The sequence below is a fragment of the Nilaparvata lugens genome, chromosome 5 (genome assembly GCF_014356525.2).
Source record: "Nilaparvata lugens isolate BPH chromosome 5, ASM1435652v1, whole genome shotgun sequence".
Lineage (NCBI taxonomy): Eukaryota > Metazoa > Arthropoda > Insecta > Hemiptera > Delphacidae > Nilaparvata > Nilaparvata lugens.
Genome location: NC_052508.1, coordinates 49732869 through 49751521, shown reverse-complemented (window position 1 = coordinate 49751521; position 18653 = coordinate 49732869). Strand labels below are relative to the sequence as shown.

At 33.3% G+C, this 18653-nt stretch overlaps 2 protein-coding genes across 2 annotated transcripts in view; one reads left to right on the top strand and one right to left on the bottom strand.

Moving 5' to 3' along the window:
• Positions 1-14275, bottom strand: part of LOC111047303 (ATP-dependent zinc metalloprotease YME1L) — a 30786-nt gene extending 16511 nt beyond the window's left edge. The window contains exons 1-8 of the mRNA XM_039428541.1: positions 14093-14275; positions 12083-12205; positions 9348-9618; positions 8269-8427; positions 6690-6884; positions 4721-4815; positions 4294-4384; positions 2646-2798 (exon numbers count right to left, since the gene is read on the bottom strand). Of these exons, the coding sequence (XP_039284475.1) occupies positions 2646-2798; positions 4294-4384; positions 4721-4815; positions 6690-6884; positions 8269-8427; positions 9348-9618; positions 12083-12205; positions 14093-14113 (1108 nt within the window). The 5' untranslated portion in view covers positions 14114-14275. The remainder of the gene's footprint in view (positions 1-2645; positions 2799-4293; positions 4385-4720; positions 4816-6689; positions 6885-8268; positions 8428-9347; positions 9619-12082; positions 12206-14092) is intronic.
• Positions 14276-14529: 254 nt separating this feature from the next.
• LOC111047302 (bladder cancer-associated protein) lies at positions 14530-14987 on the top strand. The gene has a single exon (XM_022333023.2). It carries the CDS (start codon positions 14662-14664, stop codon positions 14902-14904), a length of 243 nt encoding a protein of 80 aa, XP_022188715.1. The 5' UTR covers positions 14530-14661; the 3' UTR covers positions 14905-14987.
• Positions 14988-18653: the final 3666 nt, after the last annotated feature.

The following is an 18653-nucleotide window of genomic DNA, read 5'->3' as shown; positions in this document are numbered from 1 at the left end:
GGGACATTAGTAACTGTATCTTTTTGAGCTGCTCTCCTATTTCTATTAATTACCTCCCAAACAGCAGAGTTAAAATTGGTACTAGTTGTTAATATTTCAGCTGTTTTCTTACACTTAGCTTTCCTCACTTCTTTTGCATAGTTTTTCTTTAGACATTTGTATTTGACTTCACTCGGAACATCCCTCACTAATTTAAATTCCTCATAAGCTTCCCTAACAATATTTCTTTGAGTAAGAATATCTTCAGTTATCCATTCATCTACTTTGTTTAATTACTTTTTACTTTGACTTTTTTTATCGGACAGCATACACTAATGTGAAATCTTAGAGTATCAATGAATTGCTTATATTTGTAATTTAGGTTACAACTGTTATAAACACTACTCCAATTTTCTTGAAGCAGTTCCTGCTTCAAACAATTTATATTTCCTAGCTCATATTGCTGAATTTCTTTCACAAAAGTTTTTTTTCTGCTTGGATTCTGGCCCTGCAACTTAACATCTAAAATTTGATAGTTATGATCTGATAGATCTGAGCTACCTAACCTGACATTACAACCTTCTATATTTGTGAGGATATTATCAATAATTGTCTGTGAAGTTCGAGTTACTCTTGTATATTCGTGGACCTTAATTTCTAAATTATTCATATTAATAATATCTCTAATATCCTCTGTCATTTTATCCTGCCTGGCAAAATCGGTATTGAAATCTCCTACTACTATAACATTTGTGAAACGAGCGGTTGTAATTTCCAAAAGTGTATGGAGCAGCTCACAAAATTTTTGCCAGTCTCCATTTGGTGACCTATAGATACCTAACACTGCTACCTCAAATCGATCATCAATTTTTAACCTTAGTCCCGTCACCTCTAAATCCATCTCAACAGAAAATCTCTTAACAAAATCCAGTTCATAAGTTTGGGTATGTTTAGCATTGCTAGTGAATATACATACACCACCACTTCTATGAGCTATTCTACAAAATTCTGATCTCAGTGAATAGCCTGGAATCCTAACTTGATTTATTTCCTTTATTTTTAAGCCATGCTCTGTGAAAATAACAATGTCAGGATCCTCCTGTTTAAGAAATACTTCTAATCTGTCAATTTTGTTGCGAAGATACTGAATATTTTGATGATAAATACTAAAAACCTTACCATCTTGTGCTACTCTATCTCTAGCATTTGTAGCTATTTCCCTTTCCCTGTTTTGAGCCAATTTACTAAAAAATCGTTATTTGTTTTTTTGACTGTTTTAAACCAGAGGATTGCAAACGGCTTTCAATCAGCTCTGCCAATCTATTACAAAAGATTACTTTGCCAGATCGATTTAGATGCAACCCATGATTAGTGAAGTTATGTCTTTTCAGCCTTTCATTTAGAAAACAAATCCCCAGTTGTTTAGAATTCTTATTTTTTAGGCTGTTGATTGTATTATGGATTGATTTGTTTGTCGAATTGATTGCTTCATTTAATTCTGGCCTATCAAACCTATTAGGAATAGTACTTATTATTAAGTTTGTTTTTTTGCTGAGTGGCACAATTTCCTTGATTTTTTCTGTTACTTGAGGAAGATGATTCAAGTTAGGTTCATTTATATTATTTGAGCCAACCAGTACAATTAGATAGTCATTTTCATCAAAGTCTTTAGTTTGTTCCCTAGCTGACTCTACAACTGCATTAATTGATGCACTTGGCTTGAAAAAACATTGGACATCAAATTTATTTTTTAATCTTTTATCAAGGAGATCACTGCAATCACGTCCATGACTGGACGTCAGTAGCAGAACTCTCCCTTTCCTATCTTTATTTCCCTCAGCTATATTTTTGGTTGCTGTCTTCAAAACCTCACTGTACGTTTTATTTCGACCATTTTCAGAGCATTTCCCATCATTTAGGTTAGATTCTATTTTTTTGCATTTGGACGGAGGTTCTATCATACATTTAGTAATATCAAATTTAGATTTTATTTTCTTTATTTCCTCCGACATTAGACTACATTGATTTTTTAGATTTAGTATTTCTTTTTTATGGTCTTCATCTTGTAATTTTATAATCAGTTCCAAAGATTTAATTTCTTCTACCATCCCTAACCTTTCTTCCTCAGACGTTTTTAGAGTTACTTCTAATTGGGTTTTTAAATTAGTGTGGCTACTTTGTAGTTGAGCAACTTTTTCGGCTAAAGTAGTTTGAAGAACTGGGGTTTTTGGTTTTGGCGTTTTTGAATTTTGGTTTTGGGAACGCGTAAGTACTCCCGCTATGTGTAGGCCTATATTTCTATTACTAACCTTCGGTGTTCTACTTGAGCTCATCTTCCTATCTAAGAAATTATATTACTTGCAATAATAATAATTGATTTATAAATGATAGGATTTTAATTTGGTTATAATTTTAGCCAAGTAAACTCTCTGTGTTAACTAGATATTGATAGCGGGTATGACAACCGAAACTAGTTTCTCAATTCAGTATCTCAATGAGTTGTGACAATTTCAATTACAATTTACAGCTTCTAGAAAAAGCTGAAAAAAGGCTAAAGCCCAAAACGGTTCCAATTCTAATTTATACAACAATCCAAATTATCTAGGTTATATTCCACATTTCCTAGTTACACTCCAAATTGGACACTGAACTAATAAAATACTTACTGAACAGATCTCTGACTCTCCTGGCTCCCTGACCGACTAGAATCTCGTCAAACTCGGGCCCAGCCACGTGGAAGAAAGGCACCCCCGCCTCTCCCGCCACTGCCCGCGCCAGCAGGGTCTTGCCGGTGCCCGGCGGTCCCACTAGTAGCACACCTGACGGCAAACAACCATTACACCAACTCAAAACAAAACAACCAGATAAAAACGTGATAAATGGATAAAACAATTAGATAGATTTTAATAGATAAGATGGATAAAGTAAGGATAAAATACCAGAGATTTGAGGAACAAAGAGTTTGGCCCGGCTGCATAAAAGCCTGTTAAATTTCAATATATAAAAATAGATAGAATAAATCAAATAGAGATAAAATAAAAGAAATTGTGTAGTGGTGTAGTGTTGACTGTGATAGTTTAGTTTTCTTCAACTTTGTAACTTATTAATGAATGATGACGTTTGTCTCAACATAGTTTATGTTTTATGACAATAAACAATGAGTTGATGAACAAAGAGTTAGGCTCGGTTGCACAAAAACCTGTTGAATTTCATCATGACTAAACTCCACGAGAACCAAACAGAGAATGTGTTTTTTTAAGAAGGCCTCTCTAATTGGATCTCGTGGAATTTGAATGTAACATACTTTTATGTGAAAACTGATAGTTTTCAGAAAATATTTGCAATTTTCATTTTGTTTCATTGCATTTAAGATTAGAGATTAGAAAAGGATTGGAGAAAATCGTTTGTAGTGTATCATAGCACAGCTTTAGAGCTAATTGCATTCACATCAGAACTAATATTTTTCTAATGAATCAATCAGATTAATATATCTTCAAGTTTTTGAAAGCAAAACTAGCTGCGGGAAATCGATGTTATTATGTACAAAGCCAATACTTAAGATCCAAGCCTGACAAGGAAAATAATACAAATTTATGAAACTCTTATAAAGCCAGTTGTGTTGTATGGAGAAAAGCCTGGGTTTGAAAAAAAAATATGAAGACCTACTGAGTAACTGGAAACGAAAGATTCTGAGAAGAATATACGGTCCAGTATGTTTTGATGGAAAATGGAGGCTTCGTTCAAATCAAGAACTGCGTGACCTTTACAGAAAATCACCTATTGTACATGAGATAAAAGTGAGTCACTTCAGTTGGTTAGGTCACGTAGAAAGAATGAGCGATTCAAGAGTCTTGAGAGAAAACCCAGGTAGAAGAAGGCTAAAAGGACGTCCACGAAAGCGCTGTTTGGAGGATGAAGAAGATGATCTTCGGAAAATGGATGAAGACGTAAGGCTGCAAACAGAGAGGAGTGGAGAGGCATTCTAGAAGAGGCCAAGGCCCTGAATAGGCTGTAGCGCCATCAAGTAAGTTTTCGAAAGATGGGATGTATTTTTTTTATGAAGTGTGACAATAGTATCAACAAGACAAAATCTTCATGCAATCAATACTCATAAAAAATCATCGTAAAATTTGGATGAGTTGATATTAATTAATCAATTTATTTATTATATCAATAAAGCAAAATTACAACATATAGAGACTTACAGCTTTATCTTCAAGCCAAAACAAGTCTCATTGAACATAGATCTGAATGGCACTGAATGAATAACTGAACTATTTTGAATAATGAATAATTGAATGAACATAAATATACCTTTGGGAAGTTTTCCACCTAGAGCTGAAAACTTTTCAGGATTTTTCAGGAACTCTACCACATCTTTCAACTCTTGCTTAGCTTCGTCGGCCTGAAATTGAAAAATCATCAATTTAGAGAGAAAATCTTCAGTTGAAAATCATAGCACAGTTTCCGAGCTGATTCATGGACTTTAGGTCTCTTTACACTTAGCTACGCTACGCTGAAATACGTCCTATCTTCCAATGATAAATCCTATCTTGATTGACCGATTCGTAGCTTGTATTATAACAATGGGACGTATTTCAGCAAAGCTTAGGTAAGTGTGAACAGATCCTTATGAAAGAAGATATATCACTACACATAGCTATATGTCACTTGGAGTAAAACAAGTCGAAAACCAATACAGAAAAGTTTGAGTAAAGTTGATGTATAAGCTTGAGCTTACCCCTTTGACGTCGTTGAAGGTGACACTGATTTCTTCAGGATCCACTTCGACTTGGTTGCCTATTTGAATTCGAAAAACTGCTCCGCCGGTTGCAGCTGCAACAAAATAATTATGATAGTATTATGAATTATCTCTAGAAAATTAAAAAAAAATAAAAAAACACTTTCATTTACGTAGGCAATGACCTAGTACTACATTTTGAAATGTTGAAGAATCAATAAATCGCTAGCAAATCCCATTAGGACAAAGGAGCTATGAGATTCCTTCTAGCATGTGTAAACAAATTGTAGCAATGTCCCGATGCTAGTTGGCCCCAATCAAGACTATTTCCATTTTATATTTACTGATTTATCATCGTATTTTAATCAAATGATTCATTCATCTATTTGAATAAAGCTTAGCAACAAGACTATTGCTTGATCAGTCAATCAATCAATCAATCAATCAAATTTCATTTATTCAAGTAGTTGCATATAAAAGACAAGCTTCACAGCATTGAATCGTCAAATCAATAATAAACACAGAAAGTACAATAGTGCAAGGAGGAGACGTCAAAGAAAAACACTGCCTTCAGGAGCACCCCTAGAAGAGATTTTAAAGGAAATTTTTATTTTGTAATAGTTCTATGATATGTAATTTTCTTCCCTCAAGACATCTACACATTCATCCACTGTGTATGGCTTTTTTCAACAGAACTTTCCTTATACTTCCGGTCATCTTTGAAAAGTTGGAAAAATCTTTAAAATGATGGGGGGAGTCTTTTTATAATTTTTATTGCGCAATAGTGTGGGCCTTTCTCCACAAGGTTTAGTCTACGTGCCGGGTAACCGAGGAGTGAGCCACCACTCCTCGTATTGTAGGAATGATCAAGTAAAACGGATGAGAATGCCTTCCAATTTTTACTAACGTACGTGATGATCTCCAGAAAGTACATGGCTGGCAAAGATTATTCTCAGAGCTCTTTTCTGCCTCCTGAAAATTATCCCAAGGTGTGTGTCATAGCCACCCCAGCATATCAAACTGTAACGCATGACAGACATGAGATAGCCATGATAGATCGCAAGCAGGGAATTATACCATACTGCTCCCCTCACACACCTCAGCGAGAACAGAATAGCAGATATCCTATGCAAGAGACGCTGCATCTGATCACCCCATTTCAAGTCATCCTGCAGCTCGACCCCGAGAAACCTCGTCACTTTTGACTGATTGTAGCCTGATAGGTCTACGTTAGGTATATTGTTTTTTAAAGTTCGACGGGATGCTGTAAATTGAAGAATTTCTGTTTTGTTGGTATTTAGTTTAAGGTGATTCTCATTGAGCCAGTGATTTAAGTCTGAAATTGCCGTTTGAGTTTTGATTTGGATATCCCCTTTTGAGCCCTCAACTAGATGAGCTTATAGATGAGAACAATCTAGTCAATTCTAATGAGTGAAAAAATCAATGTAAGAAAATCAATATAAGAAGTATTCACTGATCTGATATAACTGCTTGAAATCTATAAAAACTATGTGCAAGTAATTTTCCTATGCCTCACATAAAAATGTGCAAAAAGTAAAAAAGACAATGAGCTGTTATTTCGCACGTCAATTGCCTGTTATAAATTATACAAGTACATTTCATATTTGAAGTAGGCCTACAGTATTTCAAATATGTCAAATCTGGTTCGGGAACCACCAATAATCATCAGCATCCTTCCAAATGGACAAAAAAACAAGCCTTGACCTACATACGGGCATCACTCACACCAATATAGAACTTCTAATTAATATTTTATTTTTATGATGATACCCAATTTGGAGCTACATGAGGGAATGTCCGTTTCCAAGGCCGACACTTGGAATTATTGTGATGGCCAATTCTCATAATTCTCAAACCAGATTCATTGTGATGGTAATAGATGATAATATAGATGGAATAATAATAGATGGAATAGATCACCCTTCATTGTGATGGTAATAGCACTGACCAATAATGACGAGAACAACAGCACTGATGATGAGAATGTGGGTGAAGAGCTGTTGCAGCACTTTGTACCACCTGTCGGTGGGGTAGCCGCCGCCTGCCTTCGGCGAAGTGGTCTGGCCGGCCAAATAGCCTTCGGCGAATGCGATCTTCACCCTCTGCCGCTCTTGTGTGTTCAACTGTTCGGTTTCCAGCAGACCTGCAAACAAGTTTTACTTGTCACATCACTAAGTTAGCAACCAAGGAACAGAGTACATCATTTCTCTCATTTTGAAGGTTAAAGTAAACCTTCTCTCCCAAATGAAGGTTAGAGTAAATATCACAATTTATTACAATTATAAAGGGCCTATTACTTTAAAGAACAAAACCTGGATAGTTTATGCAGTTTCAATTTTCTCAAATGACAAAGAAATGCTTGTAAAATACAATAAAAGATTGGAAAATATCATTTCCATTGTCCTAAATTTCATTTGAAACTTCTTCGTTTGAAAACAAACACGTTCATTGACGCTATTTCTAAGGAAATGATAGAATTATTTTAAAAAAAAGAACTGTTGAAACATTATACAACTGATAGGGAGAGGAAAAATAAGGTAACCTTGTGCTATTCCTCTCCTAAATTTAGATAACACATAGTCCGAAATAGGTTAAGTCTTGTGGTTCTTCAATTCAAGATATGTTTTAAAATTTTATTTTTAACTATTACCCACGCACAAGCCTCGGGCTAATGTGGCTATCATTCACACTCAGCAAAATATTTAATCGTTACTTGACTGTGGTACTCACAGCAGCGAGATTTTGTATTTTTATACTATATGAAAATACAAAATCTTTGTACTCTTTTTAATTATTTTGTCAGAACATGTTGTGACAAAATAATTTAAAATGGTACTGAGATTTATATATTTTTATATTAAAATTAGCCCTAAATAAAAAAGACAAGGTTTTTATTCTTCTGCTGAATAGAGCAAATTCAATATTATTTATTCAATCCCGAGAATTGTGAGCAAGTTTTAGTTACTCTTGAGGTGCAATTCCTTAGCGTCGACTCGAGCCGCGTGGTTAGAGCCACCGCGGCTGGAGCACATAAGCTATAAATTCATTAGATTGGATTTCAATGATTCATCAGATATGAATTTATAGGTCAAGTGCTTCTCATTGGATTCGATGATTCATTCAATCGATATTTTATTAATTCATATGTAATGAATCATCGAATCTGAAGAATTTATAGGTTATGAGCTCCAGCCGCAGCTGCTCAAACAACGCGGCTCGAGTCCTCGCTGAGGTATTGCATCTTGAAAATTGTTTTTAATCTCAGTAAAATCTGATCAATATTTAATTTTAATAACATTGTATGTTATTGTGATTAGAGTAGTAGTGGGGTGAAAGTTGTGTGGTCCATACCACCCTATACACCTATCACAAGCTAAAACTATTCCTATTCATCAACAAAAAGTAAAATTCTAAAAATGAAATTCGTGTAGGTACAATGTACATTATTTTAAACGATCAATTGAAAAATTACACATAAAATTTGAAATATTGTTGGAAAGAAGCAGTAAATTGGAAACAACCACTACCTTTCAATTTTTCATTTTCAGCAAGTGAATTGGCTAATAGAACAGGCGTTGCAGGCTGCCTTGAACTGAAAGCTGTTCTCAGCCTTCCAAAAAAACCTGGATTTCTAAGCGATTCGGCCTGTACATTTCGATCAGTCTTGAATCCTCTTCTCTGTACATCTGTGAATGAAGCAGATATATTTTAGGCAGAGTGATTATGTCCAATAACAAAAAATAATATATTATACCGACTCTCCTCAATTTTTATGGTGCAGGAATTGCAGTAATAGAAAAAAACTTCTTGCATTCTGGAAGTAGATTAGATCAAAACAGTATATACATTAGTAATAACATAAATCAGTACTATGGTAGGTGGTAGCTAGTGAATAATATTATATTCACTTGTTAACTTGATTTTTATTGTTTGATAGTGAAAGTAATATTTATTTTATGAAAATATCCATACCACTATCCATAATGAATAAAAAGTCTTTGGAATATAAAAAATAAATATCCATTTACATGAGAATAACAAGAGCAGAGTACTCTAGTAATTTAATAGAGATTCTGATAGCAGGGTACACCCATTATACGGTCCAATTTTCTAAGAAAAGTGTCAAAGTTGCAAATCACTAGTTTTCATCTACAAGCTAATAAGAGTTTTACTCTACTTACAGTTTTGATCAAATTTGGTAAAATCACATTAAACTTGTAATTTCCAATGTATCCTATGCAAATTACTTTTTTCAAAACTTGGATGAGTGTGATTAAAATATAATTCATAAAAACTCACTACAGACTAATAACGGTGTAGCAAACAGGAAAGTTTCTCGTTATTTAATCAATGAGTGTGACAATTTCAGGTTTTGCGATTCTATACAGATATCTACCTCTATAGGTATCTCCTTCACTACTTTTTAATATGGTTCGATAACTTCTTTAAACGCATATAAATAGGAATAAAAGTTATCTAAAAAAATAGTTCAGAATACAGTCACACAGTGAAACTGCTTTTGAATTTTCAAGCTTAAAATCGACTAATATTGTTCAAGTTCTGCAAATTATTTTGCTGATTGATTTTTTTTTTCACTAGCACTTACCGAATAAAAGCGATTTTGATGATAAACTTCTAGCCAGTATAGTATTGACAGCCTTCTTCACGTGATCGGAACTGCCAATACATTTGGTGTTGTGTCTCTGTAGCTGCAAGTGACTCTCAGGAAAGCCGTTTTTGTTTTCGAAAAATGTGTTGGATGAGACGTAAGATACGTGTTGTCCGGCCGCTGCATTCTTCAATTTGTGTTTGTCTCGACAGAAGCAGTGTGTTGCTCTACAATCGAGAAGTAGAAAGTCCTTGCTATGTCTGACGGCCTGGAAAACAACAACATCCGAATTAATTTCTGAACGATGAACGAATTCTGAAAGAATTTCTGAATTAACGATGTTCGTGGCCTATTGTTAAGGAATCACAAGTTTCCCATTCCGAGGAATATATTGGTGGACCAGTCTTGTTACCTAAAGGCGCTTTTAGCTGTAAACCAGCGATTGCCTAAACAGTGATTGGATGTACAAATTTAGTCAAACTAAGACCATATATTTAGTGCTATATAATAATAGAATTGATGAGGACGCCAAAAAATCGTACGTTCAATGATTATTTAATTGTATGTAAATCCACTTAGCTGTATACAGCTTGTGAGCAAGTTGAGTTCCACCAAATGAACCATTGGGAATAACGAAATATTACAAGTATTTGACCAGTGATTTGGATTCAATTGTAGAAAATACAAGTAACAGATGTAAGGTGCAAAGTGATAGATGAGTTGGTGCTCGCTACCAGCTATAAGTGCCTTCCAGAAACAAGAAGGGCCCACTAATGATGGCAATGAAGCGGAATCAGAGGACAATAGAGTGTGGTCTATATTCGCAGTTGCGGAAGTCTTCAAAATGTTTGATTGATTACATTAATGCCATTTTTGTTCATTTAATTGTTATAACAATACTTGCCGGCTACCAGTGATTTCTCAAAATTTCTTGTAGAAGATTTGTTTTAATAATAATTGAGGTGGAAACAAATCGACAGCAATAAAACTTTTGAGAATAAATCACTTTTAATTTACGGATTTCATTTTTGTAGGAATTAATGTGGATGACAACCAATTTTTGTTTGTGTGTGCGTAATGGAATCAGTGCAAGGGTTATTGATTAGAAAATCAAACGTCCATGCCTGCCGGCACGATTCGAGCCCAGGACCAGACAGACTAGAGGTTGTAACGCCCCAGACAATTTGGCGGCTCGCACACTTGAGCAAAAAGCAACGGGCAACATTGGTGTTTGGCTACACAAACATTTTTCAATCGTTGCAGCAGTTTTTCAACGAACGATCATGCATTGAATGAATTGAAGAAGAAAATCGACTGTTACAGGCTGTGGGCTTGAGCTCTGACGATTGTGCGTTTTAGATGGAACAGACAGATGTTTTATCTATCAGAGGTTTTTAATTTTCATTCAATAATGAAAAAAATGAGCATTGTTTATACTATTATGTAGTTTTCTGTTCTTAGATTAAGCAAGAGTGTTTAAAAAAACAGTTATTGTTACCAAACTAAAAATGTAAGAATAAATCTCCTTCTGATTCATTTGAGCCCGGTTTGGAACATAGGCCTAACAGTTTTTATGATTCATGAAAATTTAATTATAAAATAAATCATTCAAACAATCAATTTATTTAATTTCGGATCTTCTTCTTCTTATTTGACTAAGCCTTATCCCAATCATATGGGGTCGGCATTTACCTCCTTCAGCCGTCTCCTCCACGAAATCCTGTCCATCTCCTCCCCGTATCTCCAACCCTTCTTTCGCAGATCAGCCTCCACACTGTCTCTCCACCTCATCCTAGGCCTCCCTCGCCCCCTCCTGCCAGCCAGATCCAAATCCTGCACCCTCCGTCCAACATAATCCTCCTCATGTCTCTGCACATGTCCAAAACACCTCATCCTGGACTCCTGCATTTTCTTACCCCAACTGTAGCCTACATCTAATCACCTTGTAACGAATCCTATCCCTTCTTGTGACCCCAAACATCCATCTTAGCATTCTTATCTCAGCCACTTCCATTTTCTTCTCTTGCCTCTTTGTAATAGGCCAGGATTCCACGCCATACAACAAAGCTGGTCTCACTACCGATCTATACACTTTACTCTTCATCTTACAGTCCACTCTCTTATCACAGAGCACACCACTCATCCTTCTCCAGTTGTACCATCAGACCATTCAGTCTATGCTGTATTACTGCATCCAGCTGACCGTCCCTTTGCATATTGAATACTAAATGATGATAGAATTAATATTGAAAATAATATATTATTAGTAGGCCTTTTGGCCGAGAAAATATCAAGAAGGCTTATGGGCAACATGAGCGACCTCTACTGCTTCTCGACAAGCTGGTTATGTGGCAAGAGACATGTGTATGCTCCACACAGGTGACATCGATCCCATATTGCTCTAGTGAGCGATTGAATGGAGAATCACATTCAAAAGCAAAGTTGCTTGTTGAGTTGTGTTGATTGCTTGTTGCTTGTGTATGTCAGCTTAGTATGGCCAAACATGCAAAAACTGCTGCATTCACACGTGAAAAACAGCTGCTGCATTTGCGAGTGACAAAATGTTTGAGTTTTGTGCAATAAAGTTGTTTGTTGCTTGCTGTTCATATGAATCATGATAAAATGAATGTATGTGCGAGCCGGCCTTAGACGAATCTGGCTGGCAAAAATTACTTGAGACAAATACATTATCCCACTTATCTCAAATTTCAATAAAGCAATATCGAACTTACTTCTAGAAGTGAGTAGCAGACTGAAGGAGCATCATTTTTAGTGCGAGGCAAACGGGTCACAGTTACTGGCCGACGACAGTGAGAACTGTTACCGGCAGTCAGTTGTGTCAAATGGAGAACTATCTGCAAATTAACAATTAAGACAATCAAAAGAATCAAATGTTTTTGATAAATAATAAGAAAAATGTATATTAAATATAGTACACTAACTTAAAGATTTAAAAGATCATCCAAACACACTTACATTTGATTTTTGAATAAAAAAACATGCAGAATTTAACAACAAAATTATTATGTTTGTTACATTTTTTAGGATATTTTTCTATTAAATTTTACTTGACATTCTAGTTGTGACCCTGGGTTTCAGGTCATTTTCGTTATAATTCTTCTTTTTTTTCGTTAGCTATGAGGAAGTATTCCAGAAAGCGACAAAAAAAGATCTCTTCTGAATTTTCTCAAGGCCAGACGACATTCTTGGATTGGACACATAATAAGACGCATTCACGTCAAGTATTCTGGAAGGTACAGTAGATGGACAAAGGGGTCGTGGGAGACCCCGGCTACAGTATTCAAGACAAATGACGAAGGATCTGGGTGCTATAAGCTATGAACAATGGACAGATTTAGATGGAAGGCTGCCAACCAATCAAACGATTGAGCTGTAAGAAGATAATTCTGCTGCCGTGCGAGTTACTGCCTATTGTGACCAATGTTAACTCATTTCAGTAGACAATTTTAACCTTGGTGTAGGTTGTACTCTGTGACTCGTGACTTGTTTTCGTGAAATGAATCTTCTGGGTCACCAGGCCACAAGGGCCACGACTAACAATAATTTCATTTCTTTCAAATTTAAATCTATATGCAATAGTGATTGGATACCTTATATACCTTATATACCTCCTTCTTCATCCATTACCCACATCTGTGGGATCGATGGCGTCATTAGAATTGTCCAAGTTGACTTCTAGATCTCGATTTCAATTACATTAGTGATTCTAAAGATAAATTCATAGTACAAGATAAGAATTCTGACCCTGTGTAGGATGATAGAACCTTTAACCTTCCGGTAGTCGTGCCCTACTTAGTCACACGAGCAGTTGCCTTGAAATATTATATACATTATGGAAAAAAGTGGGTCCACCATACCTAGTGTCACGTCAAATAAATTTAGGGTCCGATTAGAAGGTTAACATATAATTAGTTGAAAATTTATCATTTCCTAGCAGTCACTCGAACTGATCACTAATAATTAGTTTTATAAATATCTATATTATGATCATTACTTCAAATTAATAAGGCCATAGATTAATTAGCAATATTGGATTAATTTAATAATTTGCAAATATTGTTAATTCAAGAGGATTTTTATTTATATTATAGAATAGTTTCCTTACAATTTTTCAAGATTTTAATAAAGAATAAATAATACATAAAACAATGTTCGAATGGATATCATATACACAAGAAACTGGATTATTGTGCAGGAATTGAAATCAAACCATAAAGCTGTGTTTACACCAAACTTATTAACAAAATGTTCATTTCTCCATCCTTATAGATTCTATTAAATTTAACATAACTTATCATACACATGATGAGAAATGAATTTGTCAAGTTCCGTTCAATCTAATAGAATCTTTAAGGACAGAAAAATAAACATTTTGTTAATAACTTTGGCGTAAACTTAGCTTTATAGAACTCTAGGCTACTGAATAGAACGGTATATCAAACAAGTCACGTAGTCTTGTTGATATGGTTGTAAAAATTCAAACCCCTCAGACAGCAAAAACTTTTACATGGGTGTGCATAATCATGCGAGAAATATAGTATATGAACTAGGAAAAGTATAACTACATTAAATTTTTGTCTATGGCAGAATTTATTTAACATTAGGCTAGTAATAATAAAGAGATGTCTTAGGTTAGCTAGGTAAGCTGACCATTTGATAAGAGCAGTAAAATGACATGATATTACATCATAGCAGAATACAAAATTGTCGTATTTTATTACCTGATTTTGTATTGAAAACATTTAAACTTTCAATCTATAAAAATATGCAAAATATCATGAAGTGAAACACTGAAATTATTTTGATTAATTGTGATGTAACATGTCCTTATGATCTTATGGACATGGACAATAATTCAGAAAAAACCAAAAAGGAGAAACAGACAAACAGCAGTCAGACTACAGAGTGCAGACAGCAGCTTATAAAGAGGACTTTGATCAGCTGCTGAATGGAAATGTTTATACATGGTGTTATACTAATTCTGTTTTGAGAATAATATAAAGTAATATAAAAATCGATCTATTATTATGAATATTCAACAAGAAATTGAGATTGCCAGGTAGTTTCAAATCCATCATTTAACATTTTATATACAAATTGTTACATCTAGCAACTCTATTATATTCTACTTCTATGTTGAAAATTACAAACGAAATGAAAACTTCAAGGATTTAGGTTATGCATATCAAGGGCTGCAATATTGCGTTATTTTTTGGTGAATTGTTTCTATAAACCTTATAACATTTGTGATTCTTATTATGAAACAGTGAATATTTAAATAATAGTAAAAATGTACTGTCTTCAGTGGCTGATTCCCGTATTACTCATTCCTAAACCAGTGAATCCTGCACTTTTGCAAACTCATGTGATGTTCATGGTGTTATACTTGACTGGATTTTTCCTTGAAAGAAAGCCCTGCACAATTTGCAGTTTAGTATTTCTAGCAGCAGTATTTTTGATTTGCTATAGTGGTGTTGGAAATTGCTTGTTTTGGAGCACTAGCTGTGACACAGTGCAATGTGAAAATGGTTGATCTCTCATTTGATGACTGGATCTGGAATACTAGGTTGTTGAATTTTACTCTACCTTTTTTAATATTTAGGCCACATATTTTTTCATCTAGGATTTTTTCATGAACGTTAACTTAATTGGAAGACTATATTCTAATACCATGGCAGAGAAGTAAATAATTAGACTTCAGGAATCAGAAACCGTATTATAAAATATTCAATTACCGTACTCTTCTTAAAGAGTTCTTCATTTTGATTCACAATGTTCTAATATTTTGACAATCATATTTTTTTCTGGATTTGTTTTAATTGAGGTTATTGTATACATCTTTATTAATATTATATATTGAATCAATTAGATAATTATGAACTCATTTAGAAAATATAAATTCTTCATCTGCATTCAAATTGCATAAAATTGTTGGTTCCTGTGTTGAACAGGGAGAGTAAAAGTTGAAGAAATTAATTCCAAATTTTTGTATTGAAAATTTTACCATCATTTTAATTACTTTTAAATTACTATATTTTGTGGTACAGTACTGTAGATGTTTTGAAGAACCTTGAAAGGAAGGTATTAAGGTTTCAAGTTACTTGTAGCTGGTATCAAGCTGGTTTCCTAAAGCTCAATCAAACTCATGTATGTTTAATGTTTAAAAACATCTAATAGAACTTAAAATTGAACTTTGTATTGAATAAGTTTTTACAAGTCAATTACGATAGTATAGATTGAGACTAAGAACCTAATTTTAAATCATGTTTGAATATTTTGGTAGAAAATTCCAAACAAAAATGTAATTTTTTCAGATAAATGTTTGTTGCAAACAAAACAGACTTAATAAAACGTCCGGTTTCCATTTTTATTTAACTTTATAAAAATTTACTGTCCGTAGTTTAAGAATAGAATGTAAAAACTGAATTTGTTTGCCTTACAAGACTGTAGCTAAAATATACAATGAGAAGCAATGAAACGGCAATATTTTGGGTATTAAAATAAAATTTTCTAGTCATATATTTCAACAAATCGTATGAACACAAATGGAAATTCTGGGTTTATACAGAAATATTACTGAATGTTACTCGTAAGCTCATTGTTCAAGTCTCACACGAAATTCTCAGTAATATTATGTAAGTAGACAAATTTTTCGGTATTGGGCTGTTGAAAATCCTCAAGAGAGCCACTCCATCTGGCCTAAGTGACTGTCTGGTGTGCAAGGTCTTTAAATGGATAGTTTTTCTATATTTTTTAAAGAATGAAAACAGCCACGCAGTTACACTGACATCAGTTCGCTGTATTCAAATGCTGAACCTTACCTATACCTTATACCTGAACTTCGACAATCTCATGTTAATGAGAACACTCATTCTCAACAATATGGTACAAGTAGCCAAACCTAAAAGAGTATACTTTTGAATTGACCTAAAGAGTATTCTTTTTCCGAACAGCTTTCTTTTTCCGAGTACCGTATTCAGTGTCCGATCACCCGATCTTAGCCCGTGTGACTTCTCTTTTTCGGTGTACCTCACGTCAAAGGTTTTTGAGACTCATCCAGCAACAATACATGACTTAAAAATGCAGATTACACAATAAACTAGAGCAATAAAACTAGATGTGTTACAGCGTGTTAGTGAGAATTTCAGTGTGAGACTTGAACAAAATGTGCAAAGTGATGGTTGCCACCTTTCTGGAGTAATATTCAAAAACAACTTTTCTGTGAAAAACCAAAATTTCTATTTGTGTTCCTTACGATTTGATAGAAATGACTTGAAAATAATATGTTATGTGTATTTCATTTTATTACCTAAAATAGTGCAGTTTGACTAGCCCATCTAGTAAACGCAAATTTCATAGAGTTATATAGTTTGATAGAATCTATGTTAACATAAACCGGAAGAAATGTCTTATTTTATAAAATGAAACATCAGAAAATTTATTTATATAACATCAAATGTCTCAATCAATACAATAAATGTTTGTATATGTATGATGTTGAACAAGGAAGTTTTTTATTATTAAGGATTTCATGTGTAGGCCTACTGTTAGAAGTCTACCATTCCTTGAATAACAAAGATAGATTGATTTCACCCAATTTAAAAATTGATAGTTTTCTAAGATATCAAAAGTTAGTGTTTTTAACAATCAATCCGGTTACATATTAATGACATATTTTGGAAAATCATTATAATACTGGTACAATAAAAGCTAGTTACCGAATTATCTAATTTTTGTTATAAATAACTATCTACTAATATTGTCAAAAACGTTTAGTTTGCTTGGTTAAATTGTTGAATTATTATTGGTTGAATGTGTTTTTCAACTAGCATTGGTTTATATTTGCACTCATGTCTTCTATGGTATTGACGCTAATTATTGTTTGTTATTTGTCGTCAATTCTCACTAGTTGGAAATTCACTTGTATAAGTATAAATTGACAAATTTGTCATTAATGGTTTAAAAAAAATTATAATGTCGGGTTTTTTCAATGATATTCAGAATATGGAAATTGTTGAAAACACTATTTTGGCGAATACAATAATATTTCCTATTCTTAATAGTAGAATGTTTATATGAAAGTAATTAATTCTCTACACAGTATTTAATGTAATGCGTTAGCTCAATCGAGTAACAATAAAGTATTGTTTCGTTCCAAAATGTATTCTGTAAATTAAAGACTGCTCAATTTCTCTAATTTTCTCTGTTTAAATATACTTGTTTTAACATTTACATTATCATTCTTCCACCATAATAGTGATTTGTGATGTAATTAAATTATGTTTCTAGAGATAATTCATAATTCCATATTTTCTTTTCACTTTTGTATAGAAAAAACTTTCAATGTGTACAGTTTTTTATAAACATTCTAGTCAATAAATATTTCAAGATTTGCTAAATCTATAATGGCTGTGTGATTTATTGCAGAATGTAATAATCCTCACTTGTATTGATTGCGCATTTTTCATAGGAAAACCAGGAATGTAATGCAAAATGTTTATTCGAGATGTGTTTAAAATTATTTATTATTTTGACAGCTATCAGAACTGGTTCCCAATTCACCACATAATACATTAAACTATTAACTTAGATGTTCCTTATTATTAATCTATTTTGAAATAGACAGTAAATGTTTGTTTAGTTTTTATTTTTTTATAAATTGCTGCAGTCTAGATTGGAAAATAATCTTTATTTTATTTCTTTGAAACGATGAATATATTGTAAGTCAAAATCTAATTTCTTTGTAACTTACTGTACTTTTCTGTAATATTTTGTTGTTGCTTTTTATTTATTAAATTTTTTATTGTCAATTTTGTTTCAGTTCTTGATTATATCCTCATATTTTTATTCTTTCAACTGTACTGCATATGATTTTTATTTGTAATTAGTTTATTAATTTTATGGATCATGACAACTTGTCAGGTACCGTAGGTACTTTCCTTCTTTAATTAATCTGAAACAAACGGTATTGTTTGTTTTATATCAAAAACAATTATTATTCAGATAAGCATTTTTAAAGCAGTTCTGATGCAATCCAATTCCTTTTAGCTATGTGAAAGATTGAAGAGATATAATGAAGTCCTAAATTCTTAAGAAGTGTAATAATTGGAAATGATATAAACCTCTTTTCTTAGTGTTGAGAATATAAAAATATTATTCAAATCCCATGAATGGATGTAACATATAGGCTACCAATAACATAAAGAATTAATCTTTTTTTGCCATTTACTTTAGTTTTGTTATCAGCAATTCCACCAAGTATAGGATTGGTAAAACTATTGA